General features: G+C 41.6%; 3 protein-coding genes across 3 annotated transcripts; all 3 read left to right on the forward strand.

Annotated features, from left to right (window-relative positions):
• Window positions 1-5029: 5029 nt before the first annotated feature.
• On the forward strand, window positions 5030-10739 carry LOC105059126 (protein LUTEIN DEFICIENT 5, chloroplastic). Its single transcript, XM_010942343.4, has 15 exons — window positions 5030-5463; window positions 5562-5793; window positions 5937-6008; window positions 6093-6203; window positions 6294-6485; window positions 6569-6730; window positions 7049-7144; window positions 7229-7330; window positions 7677-7709; window positions 7807-7887; window positions 8006-8088; window positions 9187-9318; window positions 9646-9706; window positions 10135-10200; window positions 10294-10739. The coding sequence occupies exons 1-15, from the start codon at window positions 5045-5047 to the stop codon at window positions 10504-10506; spliced, it is 2055 nt and encodes a 684-aa protein (XP_010940645.1). The 5' UTR covers window positions 5030-5044; the 3' UTR covers window positions 10507-10739.
• Window positions 10740-12501: 1762 nt separating this feature from the next.
• On the forward strand, window positions 12502-16545 carry LOC105059127 (uncharacterized). Its single transcript, XM_010942344.4, is given in 5 exon segments — window positions 12502-12631; window positions 12634-12837; window positions 15483-15544; window positions 15674-15778; window positions 16254-16545. Coding segments are annotated over 5 exon segments (639 nt in total). The 5' UTR covers window positions 12502-12516; the 3' UTR covers window positions 16407-16545.
• Window positions 16546-20365: 3820 nt separating this feature from the next.
• LOC105059128 (probable pectate lyase 8) lies at window positions 20366-25552 on the forward strand. Its single transcript, XM_010942345.4, has 7 exons — window positions 20366-20596; window positions 20847-20915; window positions 21519-21584; window positions 23729-24371; window positions 24472-24575; window positions 24676-24814; window positions 24927-25552. The coding sequence occupies exons 1-7, from the start codon at window positions 20493-20495 to the stop codon at window positions 25146-25148; spliced, it is 1347 nt and encodes a 448-aa protein (XP_010940647.1). The 5' UTR covers window positions 20366-20492; the 3' UTR covers window positions 25149-25552.
• The last annotated feature ends 1401 nt before the right edge of the window (window positions 25553-26953 follow it).

Raw genomic sequence — 26953 nt, forward strand, 5'->3', positions numbered from 1 at the left:
TTTTCTTCTTTTTCTTTTCTTTTTCTTTTCTTTTCCTTCTTCTTCTTTTCTTTTTCTTTTTCATTTCCTTCTTCTTCTTCTCTTTTTCTTTTTCTTTTCCTTCTTCTTCTTCTTCTTCTTTTTCTTTTCTTCTTCCCGTGGGCTTGTTTTGGGCTGAAACAGGGGACCGTGAGGTCCCCTCATTGGTGTTCCGACCGGCGGCATGGTCGGCATGAGACGGCCGTCGACAGGAGGATAGGCGATCCGGCGGCAAGAGGAGGCCAAACCCGGTGGTCGGCGGTGACCACCGGCGTCAGAATCAAAGAGAAACGGCAAAAATAAAGGTTACTTCCGCAACAAAATCCGGTGACTTCGGTCGCCGGCGAGCGTCCACATCGGCACGAAAAGGACGGGGGAGAAGAGAGGAAGAGGAGGAGGCTTACCTCCGTCGCCGGCGAAGCTTTTCCGGTGAGAAAATGGACGGCACAGTGACAGGTCTCCGTGAGGAATTTACGGCGATTGCCGTCGTTTTGCCCCGGGATTTCTCGATGAGAGGAGAGAGGAGGGTTCTCCTCCTTAAATAGAGCTAGAGGAAACTTGTTTCCGACTTCGATTAGGAGCCGGTGAACGGAGGAAGAAGACTCCCTTTGGGAGTTCTTCTCCTCTGTTTTCCTTCCTTTTTTTTTTTGTTTTGGGCTTTGGATTCGTTGCTTGGGCCGGGCCTCACAGTCCTGGAGATATCTGACGAGGTATCTACTTCTTTCCAGCAGTGGATATTAGATTCTGCATGTCCCTATCATGTATGTTGCAGAGAGGAGCAGTTTGACTCCTTGGAGAATAGTGAGGGCACTGTATATCTGTCGGATGGATCGAGCTGTGTGATCAGAGGCATTGGGATGGTCAGTTGGAGGACACATGATGGTGCAGTGAGAAGATTGAGGGAGGTTCGATACATACTCGATTTCAGACGGAATCTTATTTCACTTAGCAGACTGGATTCGAGAGGCTACAGGACGGTAGCTGGTGGAGAAATTCTGAGGGTGCTACATGGCGATAGGACTGTGCTGGAGGGGAAGAAGGAGAGCAGAGGGCATTATTATCTGACAGAAAGCCCAGTGCAAGGTGAAGCTTCGGGAGCTAGGTGGAGTCCAGAGTGAGGTGGAGCTCCAGGAGATAGATTGGGCACGAGACAAGAGACTCGGGAGGACGAGAGGCGACATCACAAGGTGAAATTTTTATTGCCACAGGATAATATCCCGAGCAGGTCTCAGGTCAGAAGGAGCACAGCATACGATGGAGATGGGATCGAGCGGCCTGGCTCGACTCTCATGTTCGCCCATCCATGATAGCAGGCGATTGCCCCAGGGCATGGGGGCGAGGAGATCCAGAAGTTCTCGGAGTTAGAAAAAGGTCGAATATCGAGTCGAGATAGAGATTGTTAGGATTTGATATCTCAAGATTCGATCCACATTGAATCCACAGCGAGGTTCGCGGTGAAAAATGGAGTCCAATGAGATCAAGATCATCCCAAATTGAGCTCGGATGGAGGAGATACGAGTTTGTGAAGTCGGCATGAGATCTGAGATGGCGAAGGACCACCGGCGGCTGGCGGTGGGCTGGCGGCGGTGCGGCCGCAGGCGGTGGAGCACGGCCCAGGTGGGGCCAATGTGCAGGGCGTGCGGCCTAGCCCACGCACGGGGCACGGCCCGGGCCTAGGTGCCCGGCACGGGCGTAGCCCAAGCCCGTGCGTGCGGGCCGGCCCAAGCCCAGGTGCCGCTGGGGCCTAGCTTGTACCCCGGTCCACGGTGGACCGAGCAGTTCATGGCGGACTGCGTGGACTGCCTAGGCATTTTTCAGGCATTTCTTATGGTTCACGATACTATTTTGTGGATCGATCACGATCGGACGGCCCAGAGAGTTTTCAGTCTTGATCCGACAGTCCAAAGGGTTATTTGGGGTTGTTTGAGACTCCTAATACATATTTAATTCAGTTTAAGACCCTTTAAAAGGGCCTGAATAGTGAATTGAGGTGTGAGTGGTTTGTTCTTCGCCGTAGAAAATTGTGAGCGTGGTTTTCTCACGAAAAACTGTTAGGCGCTGCAACTCGTCATGCGGAAAACAGAGAAAGGCGAACCCAAAGAAAAGAGAGAGCCGTTGTATGCTGAGAGAAAAGGAGCAGAGCTTTTGGACAGCAGACGTCGGTCGCTTCAGGAGTTCTGGAGGTCTTCCAAGAGAGAGAGAGCTTTTGTGAGGAAAACTTCTGATGAGAGAGAAATTGGGTGTATGAGGGTTGAGGATGAGATCTCTTCTTGTAAATTTTTTTTTTCATAGTGAAATTTGCATGCCCCGTAGAGGCGAGCCCTTTTGTGGTTGATCTACGTATTTTGATTATTTTTTTATTTTATTTCTTCTTTCTTCCTACTGCATCGTGCAGTATCGAAAAAGTCTTGAGAGGTGGTGTCCTGATCAGACATCCACCCAACACCCATGTCCCACACGATTGTCCTCCCATAGAAAAGTTATTTAGGATTTGTTTGGTTTGCGGGATGAGGAGGAGGGTTTGGAGAAATACCTCCCATTTGATTGAAGTTTTTAAATAAAAGAGATACTGAAGTAGCTTATCCGAAAAAATAAGATTCTCATATCTCATAGAAAAAAAATCATATATAATATGAAAAAATTATTTTTGCGTAAGTTAAAAATTAGATAACTTTTTTTTCCTCTCAAAATTGCCATAAAGCTTTAAGGTAGAATGGATAAGACTTTTATCTTCGTTGAGGATATTATAGATATTTTATATAATTTTTTAAAAAAATAAATATTTGATCAAATATAAATCACTTTAAAATGCATCACTTTTTTATAGTCAACCAAATATACAAAAATTATTTTTTTACGCATTATATGTGCAGGTATTAGTTTTATAGAAAAATCATTTCAATAAAAAAAAATTTTTTTCTTGCGAACCAAACAAATTCTTAAATTACCTTTAATGGCTTGATATTGGATAAAGATGCTTAAGATGTTTTGAGATTCATTGTATATAATGATCATTATAGACCTATTATTATCGGAGGAACAATGATTGGTATCTACTTTAGTTGTCATATGTGAGGATCTGAATGGGATTTCTCAGACCGTCGAACTATTATAGTGACTGTCGACCTAAGAGCAGAGCATAGAGGAATGCAAAACTGAGCTACTAATTTATAGCCTGCCGCATGGCCTTTCTGACACGTGAGCGTGTGAGCTGTCTCCGTTATCTCGACTGACTTATTTTTAAAGGTGTGCAACAGCCGTCCACCCTCAAGTGGATAGGTTCAGAGGTAACTGTTTCTTCTGATTTCACAAAAATGATCAAAGACTAAAATATCTCGTTCGTAATGGCATGTTCAACGACTCTACAATTTGAGATTGCACGATCTCACACCTGTTCAACCTAATGCTAGAATTGGATCAGGTCGGGCCAGATCCTACTCCTGCCTGAGCCCGATCCAAAATAATTTTTTGGGCTTCGAGCCAGGCTTACATCCAATTTTTTTAGAAAAGTGTAGGCCCGAGCCTAATCTGAGCTCGGGCCAAGATCAATCCAAACCCAATCAGGCCGACCAGCGTCCAAACCCAAATCAGGCACGATTGGAGCTTATTGTGGAGGAATCGAGGAAGGGAGGGGATGAGCGGAGGAGGGGGCGATCGGAGGCAAAGGAGAGGAGGGAGGAGCGGAAGAGGGGGAGGTCTGTGAGGACTTCCTTCCGGTGAGACCCTCCAGCCTCGAGATGAAGACCATGTTCGTCCGGCTCCTGGTGCTGGATCCCTGAGATGAGATCCAGGACAAATCAGCCTCTGCAGTCGGCGGCCAGAGGAGCCCCCACTTCACTGCATCAGCACCATCCATGGCGATGGAGCACGATGGAGCGAAGGAGCTCACGGGCCAGCACAACGTCGGGTTCTCGCCCTCGCCCCTGGCTTCGCCTTCCATCGCTCGAACTCCAAACCCTCTCTTCACCACCACTTTCCCCCATCCCAAGATGGATGGCTTCCTTACCGACTGACTATCGGAGGCGGCAATGCTTCCCAATGGCTTCATCGAGAGCTCCTGCAATTCACTAGCGCCCCACGCTACAATCGCCGATGCTGACTACAAGGTGCCGTTGATCGATCTCGAATGTCCCAACAAGCTATGGAACTGATCGCTGCCATCTCTCACCGTAGAGATATCCTGGTTCACCAGCATCAGAGTGGGGGTCGGAGAGAATCCCGAAACTTGCCCCAATTTCTTGCCAGAGAGGGACATCCAAGTAGCATGGGGGTCAGGCCGAACTTTGGACCTGACTTCAGGCTTAGGCCTGGGCCGGACCAAAAATCTGCCCGAGTCCGGTCCAAAAGTAAAATGGATCATTTTTTTTTGTCCGAGCCTGGTCTGAATAGTTTCGGACTGAATCTGAAGCTCGATCCGAAGCCGGTCCAATCCGATGGACTTCGGACTGGTCCGAACCCACTTCCAGCCCTAGTTTGATCAGCTGTTCGACAGTCTTTTATATAAGCAATCAAAATTTCGAAAATCAAAATAAGCTAATCAATTTCTCTCAAAAAATTCGTTGCTGCCTCTATTGTTCTCTGAATTTAACTTAAGTATCGGAGAATTTTTGCTGGAGCAAAAATTTTTTGTTTGAATTTATTTTATAGATTACTCTAACGTCAGCATCTCTGTACGAAGCTCCATCATCTTTTCTTCGATCCTGACTGAATCAAATAGCAACAATAGAAATCAACCATCAAATGCTCTCCTGCTGCCCCAAACATGGACTTCATTGATGAAACCGAACACTGAAATCCCACCTTAAACAACCAGCACGTCCCCTTCTTCTGCTTCCATCCAAGACCATTTATGAGAATATTCCCTCCACTCGTATATTTGTCCCGGTCCGAGCGGTAGTACTCCGTATCTGATACCGATCCCGCATCCATCACTCTGACTAAAGATTCGATGCTAAAAGCGCCACGGTTTTTGTTACCAAAAAGAAAAAAAAAAAATGCGACACGGTTCGCCGAACAGATAAAACAAATGCGCGAAAAAAAAGGGCGTGAGGGGGAGGGCCGCGTTGCCTTCTCCAATCTCCTTCCCTTCATCATCTTCTCGGCTTCCTCTCTTTTTGGCCTTTTAAACCCAAAACCACCACCACCTTCTCCTCCCTCCATGGCTTCTTCTACAACCAACCTCTACTTCTCCTCCTCCTCTCCCTTCCTCCAATTCCCTCATCTCCACTCGCAGTCCCACCACCAGAGGCCCAATCCCAGCTTCGTCTCTCTGCCCTCCAGGCGGCGCTCGCTCCGCTGCTTCTCCTCATCCTCCTCGAATGGGACACCCGGACGGGGAGAGGACGACCCGACCGTCAAGGAAGTCGAACGGATCCTCGAGGAGAAGCGTCGGGCCCAGCTCGCCGCCCGCATCGCCTCAGGCGACTTCACCGCCCAGCGATCTGGGTCCGGATCCCTTCTCTCCTCCCTCCTCCCACCCATCTCTTGCTCCTCGTGTTCTACGGACTGGTTACTGATGGTTTTCCTTTTTCTTCCAAGAAAAGGTGGAGTTCTGTGGTAAAGAGTGGGCTTTCGAAGCTGGGACCACCAGGGAAGCTCTTGGAGGAGCTGCTGTCGAGATTGACCGGCGACGATGGTTTGCCGGAGGGAGAGCAGCTAGAGATACCGCGGGCAAAGGGGTCGCTCGGTGCTGTGGGTGGGCAGGCCTTCTTTCTCCCTCTTTACGAGCTCTTCGTCACCTATGGAGGTATCTTTCGGCTTACCTTTGGCCCCAAGGTAATGAATTTCTTCAGTGTTCCTACCACTTCTACTAGTACTAACTTTATTGAAGAATGGGAAAGTTTGTCTCTTTTATTCAATTGGAAGAATCTTAATTTTTAAAGTTTCTTTTTTTTATATATTTTCATTTTTTAAATCAGTCGTTCCTGATCGTTTCTGATCCCACAATAGCTAAGCACATACTGAGGGATAATTCCAAGGCTTACTCCAAGGTATTCCGATAATTTCTTCTTTCCCTTTTTAGCAAAATTTCCATTCTTGATGGTAGTATACGTGTGCTGTTTTGGTGGGTTCAGGGTATACTGGCGGAAATTCTTGAGTTTGTGATGGGAAAGGGTTTAATCCCAGCTGACGGTGAGATGTGGCGGGTCCGGAGACGTGCCATCGTCCCAGCATTGCATCAGAAGGCAATTACTTCTTTGTTGCTCGGTTGAATTAAGCGACTTGGTTTTGTTACTGTTGTCTCTTTGTGTGTCCTCACTGGGTCTTGTGAACAGTATGTTGCTGCCATGATCAATCTCTTTGGAGAAGCTTCGTATAGGCTCTGCAAGAAGTTGGATGCTGCAGCATCAGATGGAGAGGATGTGGAGATGGAGTCACTCTTTTCACGATTGACATTGGATATCATTGGCAAGGCTGTCTTCAATTATGAATTTGACTCTTTAACATATGATAATGGAATAGTCGAGGTGCTTATCTTAATTCTTTTTGCATTTGCATTTTTGCAGCCATTTGCTAATATATGACATATCGCTTGTTATGCAATCTACAGGCAGTTTACACCGTTCTGAGAGAAGCAGAGATGCGAAGTACTTCTCCAATACCAACTTGGGAAATTCCAATATGGAAAGATATCTCCCCACGGCAGAGGAAGGCCACAGAAGCTCTTAAGTTGATCAATGACACCCTTGATAATTTGATTGCTATTTGCAAGGTCATTCTTATCAAGTACATTGATGTTCAGTGGTAGAATAAGTTTCTTTGGCCCCTGGTATTTGATGCATTCAACAGATTAAGATTTCCCGGGTTATAAGTTATTGTCATGCTCTCTTCTTAGCATGTGGTACTGTTATTTGCTGCATTCGCGCAGCTGATCAAACTTATGTTTCTTAAAGAAAATATAACTTCAGAAGCTTATGGATACCATCTGAGCAAATGCATATTTACTTTGTTGAATGCATTTGGACACTTATGCAACAAATCACTAACTGTTCTGTACTAGCCTGAATTGCTCGTCTGTTCATGATTACAGAGAATGGTAGAGCAAGAGGAGTTGCAATTTCATGAGGAGTACATGAATGAGCAAGATCCTAGCATTCTTCACTTTCTACTGGCATCAGGGGATGATGTATGCGTCAAATTCTGTGATGTTTGAAGTTTATATATTCCACAGTTGAACGTGTTCCTCTGAATTCTTTAATGCTTGTATTAGGTTTCTAGCAAGCAACTTCGTGATGATTTGATGACGATGCTTATAGCTGGCCATGAAACATCTGCAGCAGTTTTAACATGGACCTTTTATCTTCTTTCTAAGGTAACCATCGTCTGATTACTAGTTCAATAAGCATAGTTTTCTTATTTTGCTGCAAATTAGCAAGCTTGGATAACGTTCAGCAATTCTTAGGTAACTTTTTGTAGGTTACTGCAACCAAGTAGCTGCATCAGTGTTCTCAGAATATGCACAATATACTTGGCATGAGACTACACTATGGTCTATTAATAGGCAATCACCAATGTACAACTTATGCATGCAAATTTATTTTCACTTGCATATTATCGTATAATTTCACTAAAAACAGATTACATAATTCTGGCAAAGTTTATTGCTTTCATGCACATATTACTCTCTGCTTTAAATAATTCATGTTTCTCCTTTAAAGGAGCCAGGAGTCGTGGCCAAGCTCCAAGAAGAGGTAAACTAAGCATTTTTGTGTACATAAGATTAAACAATTTAATACTTCCCTCTTCTTTTCGAAAACGATAAACTCTTTGTTTGGTCATGGTTTTTAGGTTGACTCCATTTTAGGGGATCGCTTTCCAACAATTGAAGACATGAAGAAATTAAAGTACACTACACGAGTGATCAATGAAGTGAGAGCTTGTGATTCATTTCGATTTCCATCAGTGCAGCTCATTTACAAATGCTTGAAAGAGGCCTTGCTGTGTCATCTAGGCAAATATAATTACACAAATTCAAATCATTTTGCAGTCATTGAGACTTTACCCACAGCCACCAGTTTTAATTCGACGTTCTCTTGAAGATGATGTGCTTGGGAAGTACCCCATAAAACGGTAATGATTTTTATCACAATTAAGAATATCTATCCCAATTTTTACTAAGATCATTGTGATGGCTTTGCTCTGTTAATTTTTTATGAATATAAAATATAGTATATCAGAGTCTTTAGTTATCTTCACCTGCTTAAAGCAGCTACTCAAAGACAATTCTAGATGTACTTACTAACTCGCTCTCACTTTTGAGGTTTTGCTATGGAGACTGTTGCTTGGATTGGTGTCTCTCTGACTTCAATTACACATCAGTTTACATTATAAGGGGCCCCTTGATATTCAGTTTAGATGGAGAAGAGATGTCTAGTTTTTCCAACTGATAAAGGACATAAGTAAAACAAAATTCAAGAACAAAGCATATGCTTGGGATGCCCAAGGGGATGGAGTTGACCTAAAACTACCATCCGACAAACTTCAGTGACTGCAAAATAACTCAGCGGATAGGAAAGAGAAGAGGTGGGCTTTTGCAAAAGACAAAACAGTGTACTTAGTGGGAAAGAAAATCCCAATAATTCTATCTGGGAGAACTTAATTTTTCTGATGAAGCAAGAGAAGCAAATTTGGAATAGCCAACATGCACAGAAAAGAGACTCGAAAAGCATGGATGTAATTTCTGGGTAAGAAAGGAAACCAGAGACTTATCTCAAGCTGTACTGGATAAACTCTGGCAGGTTTTCCATAGGTAAACAGTAGACCCCTATGCACAGATAATCCCGATACCAGTTGAAGAAAACATATGTATCTCAATTTATAAAAAGTTTATTGGGAATTTTAGGTTGAACATTGACCTTGTATATCTGTAGATTACAATGCTGAAGTGCATTACCGCCTGACAATATTCTTATGCTACTTTTATCCCATAAAACACACATGCAAATCCTGTCAACTTCACACATATGCATGCTTATACATGTGCATGCAGCCTTCACAATAAGAGCACAACAGGCCATATGTTTCTATATAAAACAGGCAGGTGCATATTCTGCTATGATGCAATGAAATGATTTTCAATTCCATTGGCTTTGGTTCTTGTTATATTAAAGATGACTGTGAGACTTCAAAAACATTGTTGAGATTCTTTTTTTTTTCCTTGATTGATAGGGATGAAGATATTTTTATTTCTGTGTGGAACCTCCATCGATGCCCTAAGCATTGGGTTGATGCTGATAGTTTCAATCCTGAAAGATGGCCTCTAGATGGACCAAATCCAAATGAGACTAATCAAAATTTCAGGTTTGCATGATTAATCTAAGTTTTTTTGCTTCTTATTTTAGTTTTTTTATGTTGCTATGTTTTTTGCTGTTGATGTTAATCAACTTTTGTAACTACAACTCCCTCATGAAAAGAGATGTTCCATATTATCAATGCAAGAAACTTAAAATTTCATATAAACACATAAAAACACTACACAGCACATCATCCCATTTGGATCCGACCACAACAGTCAATACAACATATAGGACGGCTGTACTCTTGGATCTTTGTTGTTTTAATGGTTTTATCTAGTGTTCGATACTTAAGCTGCAGTTAGACTCATGTTATCAGCTGCAATTATTTCAGTTATTTACCATTTGGTGGTGGGCCACGAAAGTGTGTTGGAGACATGTTTGCTACATTTGAGGTAATTCTCTGAGATCTTACTTGTCCTTGATGGGTGCAAATCATAAACACAATCACAGGCCATAAGCCTATCTGTCCATCTGTTTCAGCTTTATAACCTATTTTATCAATCAGTGCTGCCATAAGTCATTTTCCATTTTCCAGCAGTATAACCTTTTCTTACATCTTTCCTCAGAAACTTCCTACATATCCAAGAACCACTCTTATTACAATCTGGACCTCATAGCTCAGGACATTGCATCTTAGTGTGTTCCTCCATCACTTCTAGACATTTATAAGTCCACAAAAGAAGGAGAAAAATGTAGCATATTTATAATAGAATATCATTCATCATATTACAGTGTACCATAACTTGAGTTGTTGGAATACCAAATACCGAAGTTTTGCATTCTCGAGGATGCATTTATAAACTTATGCTTTCTTCTGCAGACAGTGGTAGCAACAGCAATGCTTATAAGACGATTCAACTTTCAAATGGCACTAGGAGCACCACCTGTAAGTCATTCACCTTTGGCTAAACATCTATCATACCTTATTTGATGTCAACAATCAGCGTTCCTAATGTACCATGAAAATTCATGCATGCAGGTGGAGATGACAACAGGAGCAACCATCCACACAACTAAGGGATTGAAGATGACTGTTACGCACAGGACTATGCCTCCCATAATCCCCAATTTAGAGATGAAAATACTGAGGGTAGATGGTGATCAACCTCTAGACTCGACTCCATCTACAGTGAGGAGGAGTATATCTGAGGAGGATCAGGAAGGTGAAGTCTCTACAGCCCGAATGCCATAAACATCCTCCCTTTTCTTTCCTTTCCCCTTAAAAGAAGGGTTTATTTCATCCCCACAAACAGTTCAAGGTGTTTTAGAATTTCACATTCTCATCTGCCCAAGTTGTCAAAGGGTCCCATGTTGTCTGTATATTGCTGTAAATTCCTGCATCACAAAAGATGCTTCTTGTTCTGGCCTTCCACTTGCTGTTATAAAGGGACCAGTGCTTTGTAATGCAGGCTGCTATTTTTTCAAGTGTAATGTCTGGCATGATGAACTGGACTAGGGCTTGAGAGTGCATATGATGCCTAATTGATGCAGGATATGCTGTATAGAAATGCTGATCACGAATGTACTCGTGATAGATTGCTTACAAAATCAGTTTAAATAATCAGCTTGAAGAAATCCTCTCCGGGACAGCCTTCGTATATTATATTTTGCTTCATAAAATAATTTCATAAGATGATTCTGGTAGTTGTGCCAGCTTATTGGTCTGGAGATATTATTTTCTTGTTGCTTTTCGGGTGGTTTACTGCAGTACTGTTCGGGTGGTTTCCCTCAAACTTGCACTAAGGTCAGTCGAGCACAACAATGAATAATGCAAAGTTGTCAAACAATATCGAGATTAAACGAGGCGACCAGAAGCATAAATGTGATATGCTCCAAAAGAGAAGTCTAGACCTCATTGTTTCCAATATCCGGTCAAAGAGCTTAATAACCAGGTTTGGAAGGAGAGATGATACACCACTTGGTTTGAAGGCCATGGGAGAGAATTCCTTCTTCTCCCTGTTACTGTATATGGTGGCGATAATGTACTCCCGGAAGGGAGAGGGAGAAGAAAGCCACCTTTGATGGAGCTACACGCCATTTTATTCCGTTAGCACGCATGTTTGCAGTCTTTTTGAGAGTGTAAGCAATAGGGGATGCCAACTTATTGTGTGGTGACGAGCGGGGTTCCACCAGATTCATGGCTTTGATGTTGACTGATTCCTTCGGAAAGGATCCATTTTGTTTTCTAGTTTCATTTGAACGTGCTGGGGTCTGATTGGAGATTTGATCTGCTTTCTTTCTTTCCCGAATCCTGTGCGTGAATTTGATGAGACTTTCTAGGAAAGCTTTCATTTCTTTTTTGTTTGGGTGTCCGGGTGGAGCTTTCATGGGCAGCTTCAGTCTTGGATGTGGATGTGGTGGTTTAGAACTGCGGGAAAAAGTATCTAGAAAAGTATGGATTGGAAGCATTGCTAATTAAAGACCTCTTCATTTGCAAGGATAGCGTGTTATATTTTCATTTTGCATAATTATTCATAAATTAAGATCAGGTGGATTTGGAACATACCCTTGCTAAAAATTTTTTTTGTTATATGACAGGATGAATATTACAGAATGTTCTTGACATTATTCAACATTATATTTATATCAAAAGAATTTACAGGTTAATACTGTTCTTCTATTTTATATATGTAGTTTTTTTTTTCATTTTTTTGGATAATATCATCATTTATTTTCATCATTATTAACCCCTGATATTATGTTTCTACCGCGTTGGCGATATTTTGCTCTTCATCTAGGCTTATCTTTTTTAGAAGAATGTTTATTTTTCCTTATTGATGCTCTCTTTCAAGATACACCAGCATTATGCCCAACTTTAATAAAATTGTCTTCGATGCACCTAATTACTCTAGATTTCCTTTTGCATCTTTCATCCACATCCTTAATCCTTGCATTGATGTATGTTTATTGTTGGCTTAATTATGTGGATTTTTCTTGTATATTTGAAAAAGGTAATCTAAAGACTGCATATCTAAAAAATAAATTTTAAGACTAACCAAAGTATTCAAATGATGAGGGGTATGATGCCCCCCAAAGAAAAAAAGGGAAAAGAAATGCATCAAAGCATATTAGCGAGCGCAATTATGATTTTTTTATTCACCTAGAAGTTATTGAATTAGCAATTAGCAGCATAATCGGCCAGTAGATCAGCTGCTCGATTACGCTCTGACGGGGAAAAAGACATGGGCCAGCGGCTCCAGCCATGAAAACCACACGATTGAGGCAAAAGATCGAACACAGGATCGGAAAAAGCTGGCCCACCATGTAACGAGCCCGTTACCGCATGTCCAAAAGAAACCTCGCCGCCTCGCCTTCCCCTCTGCTCGCACCATGGCCGCTTCCGCATCCACCTCCACCGTCCTCCTCCTGCCCCCGTTATCCCCTCGCCCGACCAGCCGCGCCCTCACCTCTCGATTTCACCGGTCGCCGTTGCTGCTACGGAGAAGCTTCCAGAAAGTTCGCGGTCCTTCCCGGTTGTCCCCCGTTGTCGTCGCCGCCCAGTCCAACTCTAACTTCTTCAGAGGTTCCTTCTTCTATTCTCTTTCTCTCTTTTCCGGTTCCAGTTATACCCAAGGAAACGGATCCGGGAAGAGTTTTTTTCCACGAAATCTTGAGTATTTTTTTTTTTTAAAAAAGAAAAAATACTGGGCCGCAGTCTTTTAGGTTTTGGTGATCAAATTGTCTTCTTCTAGGTAATAAACAATTGGGGAGGGTGCGAGGACTAGATTTGTACAGTTAGGGCACTGATGGCTGGAAATTTCCTACAAACTTTGTTCGATTTTTATCAACGATCGCTACTATTCGCCTGGACAATGGGAGTCATAGGGGTTTTAAGAAATGCGGTTTGGTGGATAAAAATCGAATCTTGGTGGTTTACAATGATCACACTGGTGCACAAAGTACATGGAAACAGGACAGAATGACTAGGAATCAGTAAGAGATGGATTTAACTCCGTGTGTATTGATGGTGACTTGGAGCATTTTTGGCTGATTTATTCTACATTTTGGGATCAATCTTCTGAGGATGTTAGTGCTTTTTCTTTGAATTTGTTAGTCATAAAGACACTGCGGATGGATGAGGGTGAGCCTTGGCACAATGGTAAGGTTGCTTCATCATGACCTGGAGGTCATAGGTTCGAAATCTGGAAACGGTCTCTCCAACCAGTAGAAGATTTAAATGTGTGTTTCTTTTTGGAGCTTAAATGTGCCACTTAAAATTAAGTGCTTCATATGGCTTTATCTAAGAAACAAGCTCAATACTAGACATATACTAGGCAAGAAATTGGGTAAAGATCTTGGTGGACGTGTTCTTTGTAATGGAGCCAGGGAATCCATTGATCATATATTTATCAGCTGTCCTTTTCCATGGAAATTTGGAGTATTATCATTAGAAGCCTAGATGTGCAGATACCTCCTACCAGGTTTGGAGCTTTCTTCCTTATCTGGATCAAGAATTCTTTTGCAAAACACTTCTAACCAATCATATTGATTTTAATTGTTGCTATTACTTGGGCATGCTGGAAAGAGAGGAATTCCAGGATCTTCTTCAAAGATTGGTCTATCATTTGTCATAGCAAGCATCTCCCGGCATTCATCAAAGTTTGGTCCACAATCGTGAATATCAACAGAAAGTTGACTGATGTCTAGTGCCTAGTCATCTTTAGCAGTGAGGAGAAGTGTACTTCTGATTCTAAAAACCATAGCTGATGCCTTAAAAAACCCTGTTGTTGCTTCCTTGAAGAATCCATCTAATCCCATTCAGTCTCAGATTTGGATTGCTTCTGATTACTTGGTCTAACCTCTGCACTACAGTCGGCTGTTTTTCTTACTAGATGTTTTCTATCTGTCTCTTTGCTCTGATTGATAACTGGGTGTGGAAGCTCTGTTTGCATACACTGGATGTGAAAGCTCTGATTGTAAGAGCTCTCAGGAAGAGCTGCTCAGCTGTTCTCATCCCCTGTGTATGTGTTTCCCTTGTTTCTTATTTCTATTCATTAATAAAACCAGGTGGCCAAATGCTCTTTAAAACAGAAAAAAGAAACAGTCTCTCTGAACAAGCGGGTAAGGCCTGTATGTATGAACCTCCCCAGGCCCCGCAATGGCGAGAGCCTCATGCACTGTTAGAAATTCTGTTAATGGATCCAGGGCAGAGTCTTTTTGAAGCATACTAGAGTTTCAGTAGATTTGAGTATATATAGTTGTTCTTAACCTCTTTTATGGAGCAGAACATCCAGATGATGTCCCTTAATCAAATGTTATCCAAAAAATAAACTGTACATTTCTTACCCCAGGACATAGTCATTACAATGTGTATTATAAAAGACATAAAAGTTCAACAGAAGGGCATCTTCATCACTGTTGCACTTATGAGATGGTACTAGTCTGTAGCTCTCCGGAAGAAAAGGGTATGAACTTTTTAAGTTGGAATCTGAGAAGCATTTAAGTTAGAGGACTTTCTCAAATACTTTAGTGGCAACTAATTTGGAGATATCTGTTTGGCTATATTAGATTCTGTAATTCAACCATTAAATTATGTGAAAGAAATCTCATATTTTTGTTGAGCATAGGATAGCTGGAGGTAACAAAATCTCCTATTTCCCTTTCATTTCAAAATGCATTATTCTGATGATTTTGTTATCTGTTAGAATATTTTGCTGACAACTACTTGTATTTTCTTGAGTACTGATCTAGAGCAGATTACAAGTGTTATGAAATGATTTATTGCAATGAGCCGATCTAGATATCTTTTGGCTGTAGAAGGCTGAAAAATCAGATCTCAACAGAGATCTGCTTGAGTTTGATGGCAATGTCATCATCCTTTAGTACAGGCCCTATTGGCACTAATAGGTGGAACAAAGCTCACTTTTATATCATATTTTGTGACCTCGGGGTTACACTCATTGTCCCCTTAAAACATTTTCAGGGAATGACCTGATGGTTGCTAAAATTGAAATTCTACAAGCTTGCAATTAAATGAGAGAGCCTCTAAGCGTAAAACTCCCCTTGCAAGGTTTTTGTTGATTCTGAAACATGCTGTTAAGTATCAAAACTTAGTCACTAGCATCTTCTGAAGTCTCTGCATTGCATCCCCCTCTTTATAAAACTAGGAGCGGGATATGCAAATACTGTTTTATTTTTAACCTAACCCCTGCCTGTAACATTCTGTAGTCGTTCAGACAGCTTGGAGGATTGGAAAAGATGTCACTGAGGCAGGTACTAAGATCGTGCCGGTAGGTTCCTGGTTTCTCATTGCCATGTCTGGTTGCTTATAATCAGAGTATTTTACACTATTGATATGAAACATTATCAGATTATTTTTTTAAGTTGATACTTTATTGACTTAGCATTTCTGGTGTCAGGATGTAGTTCCAAGACCTATAGCAAGGATTGGTGTAGCTGTTGTTGCTGGAACAGTTGCTCTTTTTCTAGTCAAATCCTTTCTATCCACCGCATTCTTTGTATTGGTATGCTTTCCTATCATTTAGCTGCAGAAGTTTGAAAATATGAAGTTCTACTAATTGTGATGCCTTAGTCATAGAAGGGGGAAATTGTCATTAACAATGCAAGAATGCAAATGCATCTCATCTACAAGAGCTCCTTCATAACTGAATGTGGTTATTTTCATGGAAGTTATGTATTGTATGTTAAGGTTCTCAAAAATGTATGGATGGATGTTGTTCTTCAGCTATGAATTCGAAGCCTGGTAGTACTTTCATCTTTCATTAAGTGTGCCTCAAGTAACTGGTTGATTTTAATAACAAGCAATTGTTTCATATCGTGATCAGATAACTGATTATATTTTCAATTCAGAGGTAAACATGCATGTTGTACAGTGTGATATTTTTTTCTAGAATGTTGTCGCATGAATAAACTAAACAGGTCACTTCAATTTTTTTAAAGTTATACTAAAGAATGGCACACCTCGCCTTTTTGCAACAGGCCATGATGGGGTTTATATATTTCGTCTTCATCGCTTTGAACACGGATGAAAGCTCCAGAGTGGATGAAAGCTCCAGGGTGGATGGAAGCACGATGTCCACCGAAGAGGATGCTTTGGAAGAAGCTAGACGAATAATGGAGAAGTACAAGTAGCTAACTATAAAAAATGTCGTTCTGTTAAACTTTTTTTATTAGTTCTCTAGTATTGAATTACAGTCAACAGAGGATGCATGTACTGGAGACAATTTAAAATGATCAAAGCATTGTGTTTTAGAAAAAAATTATCAAAGAACACCAACATTTTTTTGATGAATGGAAACAATGACTTTGTTGGGAGAAAGCAGCAGGTAGAATTCTTTTCTTTCTCGCGACAATGGTCTTGTAACAAGCTATGCTTTCCGCTAAAACATGCATCAATGTATGCTTATATGATCAAACAATTTAAACCGGACTTCCCTTACTTTAGAACAACAAAACACTGGAGAGAAATCCAGATGGTACTGCAAATAACCTCACAGATAAAAAGGCTAAATCTTTTTGTGAGTTAAATATGAATATCATAGCAAAATTAATTACCCTTTTATAAAAATAATCCTCTGGCAGTTTGGCCTGTGGTAGCCTGTTTTTCGAAGGGCAGGAGCTACTTTGCCTTGACATAACAAGGGAGGAATTGGAACTACTCACTGTTGAGGTAAAGGCTATACCAATTGATAAGTGAGTGAACATTGTCTCCCATAGGTCACCCTGGATCACACATATTCACCCTACATTATTATGAGGTGGCTGAAGAGACATCTATTCTGAATGCCTTGTGATTTGCATTGATTTGATAAAGAGCATTGTAAAGAAGGGTCAGAAATGTTGAAGAAATTAGGAGCTAGATTTCCTAGCTTCACCTGAAATTATATTTTAAATTTTTTTCTTATAATAAACTTTCTCAAGATAATGTTATTAAATATTTTTAAAAAAATTAAGTTCTTAACATCCTTGCGGGCCTAACTTCAGCTGGATGGAGTCTGATGCCTCTAATTGTAAGCACATGAAATCAGCCGCTCTACTGTTTGCCTAGAGGTTTTCCTTTTTCCCTTCCCAAATGTCCCCTTTTTCGCTTAAAATAATAAGAATAAGAGCCAAATATTGTTGCAATTTAAGCCTTTATTAAGGTTACATACAGAACACTTGTCTGGATTAGGAAACCTAATCGTACAAGACTGAGCATAACTTACAGAAAAGTTTCAAATGGATCTAATAGGATCTTATGTACTGATATAATACAAGATTAGGCAATTCATAGCAGCTCATTGAAGCTCATGCCTAGTCCACGTGACAACACCGTTAGCCAGTTTAACAAACAATAAGGTTGGCCAGGTTATTCAATTAACCAGGATCGATCTATCAAAGTCCTTTTGGAATCTAAAGTTAATACGCATAGCAAATATTGGAAAAAAAAATTTGTAGATAGCTTCTGTGATCTGATTGAATTAGAGCATCGATCCACCGAAAACTCGGTCCATCTTCTCGAGTTGGACCATTAATTATGTTCTCTAACTTTGACGCTCCTGGGATCACTGAAATTTAAGACGAGGGATAAGACAAGGAGTGCCCTTCATCGCTGGGTGATGCAGACCATGGTCTGGCTTTAAACTGTAGTCCGAGGCCGACGGACGAACGTCAACGGAGGGGGTCCAAAGCTGATTGATTGCTCCAGTATTGGGCGGTCAAACGTACCGATCAGACGGTTGGACGATTATTATGCGGTTTGACTGACGGAAGGGAATGGGTTTCAGCTTGCAAAAGGTGCACAGGACCCTTGACCAATAAAAGTACCTCCCAGTACCGTATACATCACCTAGTAGTTTCATGTACATGGCATCTGGACCGTTGCATGGTTGATGGAATCCTGTCACAGCCGTCTGATGAACAGACGGTCGTGGCGTTCGAGGAATGCCGCCCTTACCACAGCTACGAGTGGAGAGAGGCGTGAATAGAAGAAGGTGGTGAAGTGCACGTATTAAGCGGGTTGGCAATTTGGTATACCGGGAAAGAGACGTGCACCTCTCGTTTTGGTTCTAGGTGCGAAGATGGTGACTAAACGAAGATGGCTCTCAAAAAAATTTTTTTCTGGATGTCAAATTTCACCGCATTATTTTTTAAAATTTTTTCTCACAAAAAATTATTTCTTTTTCTCCAATCTATTTCAATTTTTTCTATTTCTCCAACACAAAATTTATTATACTTATCATTGGATGAATGGTGCAATGGATTGGATGGTTTCATTTGTTGCTCAGCATCCTGTTGAAATTTGGGATAATATTTTTGCGTTGTTATCATCCTCTCAAGATTTTTTTATCTAATTTTTTATTATATTTATACAAAAATTACATGGAACAACCGTTTTATGGGAAAAGAAGAAAAAGATAAATGATGAAAAAAATTCAGACAGCAAGAATAACAACGGCAACAAAAATAATGAAAAAAAAAAAATTTCGTTTTGTCTGATGTAAACAATGACGGTACAGGCAGGCAGCACCAAGAGCTAATAAATAATGATGGAAGAACAAAGCATTTCAATTCAAATCAGAACTCAAGATAGCCGGTCTCTGGGACCACCTGTGGTTTTCATTGCGGTGGTTGAGATGATTACGGAGGACAAGGCCATGCCCCTCGAAACTTATCTTCTACCTTTGTTTACTTGGGACAGTTTTTACCGAAGAAACCTTGACCTCCTGTCAGCCAAATCAAATGTCACATTGACCATATGAGAGCCTGCTTTTTGGTAATTATGTGTGAGAACCTCTTGTCACAGGCTACAGTTCATTGCGCCCCTGGTAGAAGGCAAAAAAGTTAAAACGTGACAGGGTGGTTTGAAGGATTTTCCAGCCAATACAAAGCCATGATATTGTCTCTTCTAAGTTGAGTCGTGCCAGTGCCAGCGGATGCCAAGGGGAACAGAGAAGACCCGTCCCACCTGCGGATCCTACGAGGATGGTACTGCTACCGGATGTGACCTTCGTTCTTTTACTACTGTAGGATTCTCTAGGTCCCATCTATCCATATTAAATTACACAATAAGTATATATATATATATATATATATATATATATATATGCTATCATCTATTCAATTGCATGTACTGAAATTACTTACCATGGAAGAATATATAATGATATAATTACCACATGCCGGGCTCCCGAAGCGGACTGTTTTTAACTTTTAACAAGATCTATCGTTTCACATGTTTTTGTCTCCTTTTAATGTCTTATAATGGTGGCTGATGCAAAGTGACCATAGTTTCAGAGATCGTACTCGGTATTTATGTATCTAAATGACAGTCGTTATATATCTAAGCCATTAGTGCATCCAAGTGACCATCGCAAAACATGAATTATGATTATTATTTGACTAGTTAAAATTATTTTTTCCTAAAGAATATTATGATGTACATTGCCAGGAGAAGATAAAATCGGTAATTTTCTATTCTCAGTTATTGTCTTGATTATAATTACTTTTATATGCAGCACTTTCTATGTAACCTGGCAGATGACAGCTGTGATCGGAGCGTGGCTCAATTCCATCGAATGGCTCTTGTTGATGCATAAAGTCCCATCGTGCAATCTCTCTCCGTCAGATCGAGACACTATGCTGGTACAGGGCTGGTTGCGGTGTGCCGACCGCCATCTCATCCATTACTCCGTGTACCTTCTCTTCCAGGTTTATTACGATCTCAACCATCGTAATGAATGATATAGTCCAGTGTATATACTCCGTAACACCCCCGACGGATTCGTAGCGTCTGCGACACGCGTGAGCACCCGTGATGATGGGAGGCGTGGCTGGGGAGAAGCCATGATCCTCGCCGGAGAAGACGACGACCAGATTAATAAAACACCATAACGGTAACAAATTCCGGAAGCCAGACCCGCGCCGAAGACGCCGGGCGATGCCGGTACGAAATCCTACGTGGACGTTGTGGGCCCAGAGGAGGGAATGCAGCGTGACACGTGACGGGAAGAAGAGCCGTCCGCGATCCGAATCGATCCGTTAGTGGCCGTTAGAGATCGTTAACCATGCATGGTCGATGTGGGCGGGTTCTATAAATTGGCGGTTCGTCGAACTCCCTCCCTCCCACTCCAAACTTTGCTTTTCTTCGCTCCCCTTTGTCTTTCTCTTTTCCTCTTCGCCATTCCTTTTGTCCTCCATAGAGGGGAGAGAGAGAGAGAGAGGAGTGAGGCAGCGGCAATGGCGGCGTCTCTGAGGCGGCTTTCGCTGCTAGTTCTCGGGCTTTTGGTGGTTGTAGCTGGAGGCTTCGGGTGGATCGGGGGCGAGAGCTTCTTTGCTTCCAGGTACATTCCGCTCCCCTTCCCCTAAAACGAATTCTTAGTGTAGCAATCCAGTGAAGGAGAAGCAGGGTTAGCTCCGCTGCATAAATCAGCAATTGTGATGTTGATTTCTCCAAGAGATTCGGGATTTCTTTCTTTGGGCTTCTCTGTTTTAGTAGCAGAGCAAATGCTTGAGGCCTACTAGCTTTCGAAACAAAGTTTCTAAGCGACGACGGGTTCTTGATTTTAACTCCATCGATCTTGGTTGTCGCAGGAATGGGGAACGAATTGGGAGGAGGAGGTTGAGAGAAGGCCAGCCGCCGGCGAATGAGACGTTCTCGAGGTGAGTTAGACACCCTGAAATAAATGGCCCAACATAAATCTGGGTCGTCGGATCTTTCTCCGACATTGCTCAGAATTCGACACCTTCCACGTTTGCACCGTTGGATCAAGGGGCCCTGCTATTCCGCGCCGACCTTTCTTCTCTTCCTTCGTTGACGCCTTTCGCTTTCTGGGGAAACGTACAAGCCAAGACACCAGTCAAATCAACACAAGCTGGATGGTCGCCCTTGGAAACCCAAATCCCCAGAATTTCCGGATCCCGTATCCCGAGAATTATCCATTACTGTTCTTTTTTAGGCAAATTCTCCATTACAATTTCGCTGCGGACATTCTTCCCAGTGTGTCTATGTAATTAATAGTAGCAAATTACTTAATTAAAGGGGCTCCCCCAGTATTTTATGAGTGTAGTTTCCCCGCGCCCACTGCTTTTAAGGATTTTTGTGAACTGAGCATTGCAGCTCTCTGGAATAACAACGGAGATTTGATAGATTCCTCACGAGACGAGATATACTTTTATATTCTGTTTCTTTCTTTTGTTCGTAAAAAAAATCGGTGGTAATTAGAGGTAAATAATTTACTGCTATATATGTGCATGGTTCACCAGGCCTGTGCTGGAGGCGGTGAAGGCTGCCGTTGATGACCCAGAAGTGGTTGCTTCCATGGTGCAGATGTAAGTTTTCCTTCTTGAATTTATAATTTTTAATTTAGTCTTAACCCTTCAAACAACTTAACTCAAATACACAAACAATTCAGAGGACTTGATTAGCATTGGTTAATTTTCTAATTCCAGAAAAAAGGATTAATTCTTGCTTTACATTTTTTTTGTTGTATTTATAATTATAATTCACTTTCCTTTTTGGCTACCGTGGAATGTATAATTTCAAGAAAAACAAATGGCATCTTTCTCAGAAAAAATTATATTCTATATATACACCATGTCAAACATTACATTTAATAGAGAAGAGATACAGTGGTGGACATGATGCATAGCCATGTAATCTATGCAATGTAAAATATAATTATTTTTTTTGAGCTATTTATCGTACTTGATTGTATGAATCCATATGAGTAACCTATCAATCTCTTTCATTATGTTAGTGAAGCTTCTTTAAAATTTGCAACTTCAAAATCAATATCATAAATTCAGCACGTTGGTCTTAATTTGGATTTCATTTATTTCCCATCTTTTCTTTCTCTTGCATCCAAATTATTCCATGGAGTCATATTCCTTTATCTCTTATAATTTCATTTGAATTGATTTAGATCAATATCAAAGTTTTAGATAATGCATTATTCTGTGATAATTTTTTTCCCATTCAAAATCTCTATTGGCTACTCTAACGTTATGACAGCGATCTCAAAACTACAAATATTTATATATACTACTCCACCTCACTCTTCTTAACTCATACACGCGACATGACATGCTGTCACGTGATTTTATCAGTCTATTGGTGACTTGGAGTGGGCATGGAATTGCAGGTCCATGTTTTCATCGCGTTGTTTGTCACTGTCGCTTGTCCTCCGTTTATTATCTGCAAGCATGCGACGGTTCCCACCAAAAGATTCGCTCTCTTCTCCATGGCTACGCCATGGTTGTCACGAGCCTTGGTCCTCTCTACCACCACAACCATGTTAGCCTTAAGGGTGACGACAAGGTGATTGGCTCGTGCGCTACAAGGTTATCTGCCTCGGGTCCGATGAGAACCCACCTGCACCATGAGGCCAATTGGCTCGTCGGCATGGATGAGGCCACATAGTTGTGGCCACAAATTATCTGCACCCAATGATATTTCTTCAATCACTACTGCTTAGATTATGTAGTAATTAACATGGCCACTCCACCAAAACAAACCTGCAATTCTGGCATGGAATAATATGGGGATGTTCCTAGTCTCGCCTGTCATTCGTTACCAACCTTTTGAGTGCATGTTCTAATGCATAAAAAGGTTGTTTTTTTATCTAGTGTAAGAAGTAATCTCTCAAGTGACTGGCCTCAGTTTTCCAGTCCATGTTTGGTTTTTTCTCCCCTCCCTTGATAGGAACAGTTATTAGTTATTTAATTGATTAGAAACAAAAGGCAAGAACACAATTCCAGATGGTTTTTGTTGATAGTTTTCTATGTAGTGGCCGTAAGATTATTTTGCTCATTTGCAATTTAATTACTCTCAAAACCACAAGGAAGGAAAAATTGTTTGTACAATACTTTCAGCAGAGCAATTGCCATGGTAACTCAGAAAAATCACTTAAAAAGAAATATCAATAGAGCAAATGCTATGGTATCTTAAAAAGAAGAAACGGTCACTCAAACTGTCTCTCACCATGAGAGATTAAGGAGAATGCAGAACACCGAGTGATTTTTTGAGTTACAACTTTGATTTACCAGCCAGAATCCAATTCAATTTAAAAACTTAAGCAATAAATAAAGTTTTATCCCAATTGCATATATTAATCTATCTATCATTCATTAATTACCCCATATATGACTAAATCTCACACGATCCTCAATAACTAACGTATTTTTCAATTTAGTATCTTGTCTTCATTGATGGGGACATTCCATGTCTAACTGAATAAATCTTGCACATGACTCATATCTTTTCATAAATTTTTCTCAAGAGCACATTTATTTGAAATAGGAGTGAGCGCAAAAATAAAATTATATAATTTGAAAATGCCTAAGAACACTCCCTGGGCTGTGGGCGATTGAAGTTTTGAATGACCAACATCCCCATAACAGGGACAAGTTTGCCTCGCTACTTGCTGCTGTAAAGATTGCAGTGATGGTTACAATTAGGCAAATTTATTTGGCAGGAGCATAAGGAACAGCACCGCTCGCCGGGCACTGGGATATCTTTCTTGTGGAACCGGCAATCCCATCGACGACTGCTGGCGCTGCGATCCCGACTGGCACCTCAACCGCAAGAGGCTGGCCGACTGCGGCATTGGCTTTGGCCGCAATGCCGTCGGCGGCCGCGACGGGCGTTTCTACGTGGTGACCGATCCCGGCGACGACGACCCCGTAAACCCACGCCCGGGGACGCTGCGGCACGCCGTCATCCAGGACGAGCCCCTCTGGATCGTGTTCAAGCGCGACATGGTCATCACCCTCAAACAGGAGCTCATCATGAACAGCTTCAAGACCATCGACGGCCGCGGCGCCAACGTGCACATAGCCAACGGCGCCTGCATCACCATCCAATTCGTCACCAACATCATCATCCACGGCCTCCACGTCCATGACTGCAAGCCAACCGGGAACGCCATGGTCCGCAGCTCTCCTTCCCACTATGGCTGGAGGACGATGGCCGATGGAGATGGCATCTCCATTTTTGGCTCCAGCCACCTATGGGTGGACCATTGCTCTCTGTCCAACTGTGCCGACGGACTCGTCGATGCCGTCGTGGACTCCACTTCCATAACCATCTCCAACAATTATTTCACCCACCACAATGAGGTATTAAGATCCGGATTACACTTGTTCATGCATAAGAAGTTGATTGGATACAACTTGTAAAGATTATCTTTGTTCAACACATTGGCTTAAATGGAAGCAGGTGATGCTTTTGGGCCACAGTGATTCCTATGAGAGAGACAAGGGCATGCAAGTTACTATCGCATTCAACCACTTTGGTGAAGGCCTGATTCAGAGAATGCCGAGGTGCTTCATCTTTCTTTACCTCCCCCTTTTGTTGCAGAGGAGGCAAAGCTTGGGCAACCAAAGCAAAGGATTAAGATCTCTCTGTTTTGTGACAATGCAGGTGCAGGCATGGTTACTTCCATGTTGTAAATAATGACTATACCCACTGGGAGATGTATGCCATTGGTGGGAGTGCAAGCCCAACCATCAACAGCCAGGGCAACCGATACCTTGCCCCGGTCAACCCCTTCGCCAAGGAGGTAATTCAAGTGAATTACAGCGAATTTGTTTATCATACTCTATGTTGATCTATAGATTCTAGTCTCATACTGAGTTGCATATAATTGTGCATCTTTTCAAATTGGTCGACAGGTTACTAAAAGATTGGACACACCCTCAGGTGTCTGGAAGAGCTGGAATTGGAGGTCAGAAGGTGACCTACTGCTCAATGGTGCCTTTTTCACCCCCTCTGGAGCAGGAGCTTCAGCGAGCTATTCAAGGGCCTCCAGCCTTGGGGCGAAGCCTTCTTCTATGGTTGGCACCATAACTTCAGAAGCAGGGGCCCTTTCATGCCGCAAGGCTGCTAAGTGCTAATGCTGCACTCATCTACAGTTTCCAAGAACAGCAAGATGTATCACTCTACTCCAAAGTGTTGCGATTATTTATCGTGGCTTTGTCAACCATGCGATTCCCCTTGCCAACCTCCGCTTGCTCTCATGCAAATTTGAGTTTGAAGCAGGTGCAGCAGCGTTGCTGATTTATGGTTCCTGGTTTTTTTCCGTGGGATATTTGCTTATGTCTTTCAGTCATACTATCCAGAACTTCACCTATCCCCCATTGTCCAAGGATTGATTGGCTTTTGGATTTTACCCTTTTTATATGTGGAATTTACGTACATGCAGAAGATTGATATAAATATGGCATGCAATTCTGTTGTAATAGATGCAATATTGTTATTGTAAGGAAAAGTTCTATTATCTACGATATTGGCTTGTCTAATAATCCTTTCTCCTTCCACTCTTCTTATCATTGTTTTATCTTTTTTGTTTTATTTGTAACAATCTAGCTGAGCGATCTTAAGTAAATCAGCATTTATGGCAAAACTGGACAGAAATTTTGTTCCTCAGTTGGAAACTATGGATGGAGGTAAGAAGCAAATTGTTGGAGGTTTATGTTTTCTTACTTAATTCAGTTATTCACCAGAAGTTCAGCAACTCTGAATTATTAGTCTTCTTAAATCTGAATTTTGTGGATACTGTAGAAGGTGCCATCTGGGTTTGATCCCACCCGCTCCAGTATTTGGCTGGGTTTCCAGCCTTCCACCAGTCCTAGTTTCTCATCATACATGCACACTAAAAAAATGGATACTGATAATTCAATAATAAGTTCAGAAATTAGCTACATGGGGTTGTAGTTTTTTCTGAAAATACTGAACCAATCCCTAGATCATATACATAAACAACAGAGTATACTCTTGTATTCTGTGAGTTACTAGCTGATTACGAAGACTGGAACACTCATCTTCTCAACCATTTGCTCATGGTCTGGATTCCTGATCAAAAGTTGAAGTACATTTGACATACACTAGACCAAGGAAAAGTCTAAGCTTTGATCCAGAAGCACCTGCCTGTTGTTGGAGAGACATTGCAACACAGTTTCTGCAAAGGATTGACCAATAGAACACGAGAGAGAACATAGTAATCCATTATTTTTGGCAATGGTGTCCGAAGTGCAGAGACCCTACAAGGCTTAATTAAGCCTCTCTGCATCTTATAAGGCAGTGGACCTCTATGTCTCTAGTTGGATCAGACTTCAAATCTGATGGTTACAAAGCCTTCTGCTATGTAAAGCAAGTGCCACCGACATCTAGTAACTTGAGCTTTTAGAGATTTGATCCAAAGAAGCAGAATCCTAAGCTGTGCTTTAAGAACCTCCACCGAAACAACAAGCAGTCAAAAATCATCAGCTCTTGCCATGGAACAATACCTAATATGATCTCACAGCTCCCTGAACTTTTAGCATCTCATGATATCCTGTTTTCGGCCTATTTTCTTTTCAGAGGAGTTCAATGCGCCTTTCTAGGTCTGATTCCAGCTCAAACTTTATTATAGACTCTTGGCTGGCAAACATAACCAACTTTAAGCTATTGACAATGGACAAAGCATCTTAGCTGAAAGGACTAGATGATCATTTTCACTGTAGAAAGGACTCAGCATGTCTAAATTTTTCTCTCTGCTAAGATGAACATGGGCTGTCTGCCCAAGGCCACTAGACCACATGTCCTGAAACAAATCACAATCTTTTGTACCTTCAGGATCATTTGCTTCTGCATTTCACTAGCACTCTGTAATAAATCAGCATGCTGTGCACATCAAGACGAGTCAGACATTAGTGATTGT

The sequence above is a fragment of the Elaeis guineensis genome, chromosome 16, assembly GCF_000442705.2.
Source record: "Elaeis guineensis isolate ETL-2024a chromosome 16, EG11, whole genome shotgun sequence".
Taxonomy (NCBI): domain Eukaryota; kingdom Viridiplantae; phylum Streptophyta; class Magnoliopsida; order Arecales; family Arecaceae; genus Elaeis; species Elaeis guineensis.

Coding starts and splice junctions, on each gene's coding strand:
- LOC105059126 (XM_010942343.4), top strand. CDS start 5,045: ATGCGCGAAAAAAAAGGGCGTGAGGGGGAGGGCCGCGTTGCCTTCTCC. Junction 6,009..6,092: donor ATTCCAAGGCTTACTCCAAG/GTATTCCGATAA, acceptor TGGTGGGTTCAG/GGTATACTGGCGGAAATTCT. Junction 8,089..9,186: donor GGGAAGTACCCCATAAAACG/GTAATGATTTTT, acceptor CTTGATTGATAG/GGATGAAGATATTTTTATTT.
- LOC105059128 (XM_010942345.4), top strand. CDS start 20,493: ATGGCGGCGTCTCTGAGGCGGCTTTCGCTGCTAGTTCTCGGGCTTTTG. Junction 21,585..23,728: donor GTTGCTTCCATGGTGCAGAT/GTAAGTTTTCCT, acceptor TTTATTTGGCAG/GAGCATAAGGAACAGCACCG. Junction 24,372..24,471: donor ATTTCACCCACCACAATGAG/GTATTAAGATCC, acceptor AAATGGAAGCAG/GTGATGCTTTTGGGCCACAG.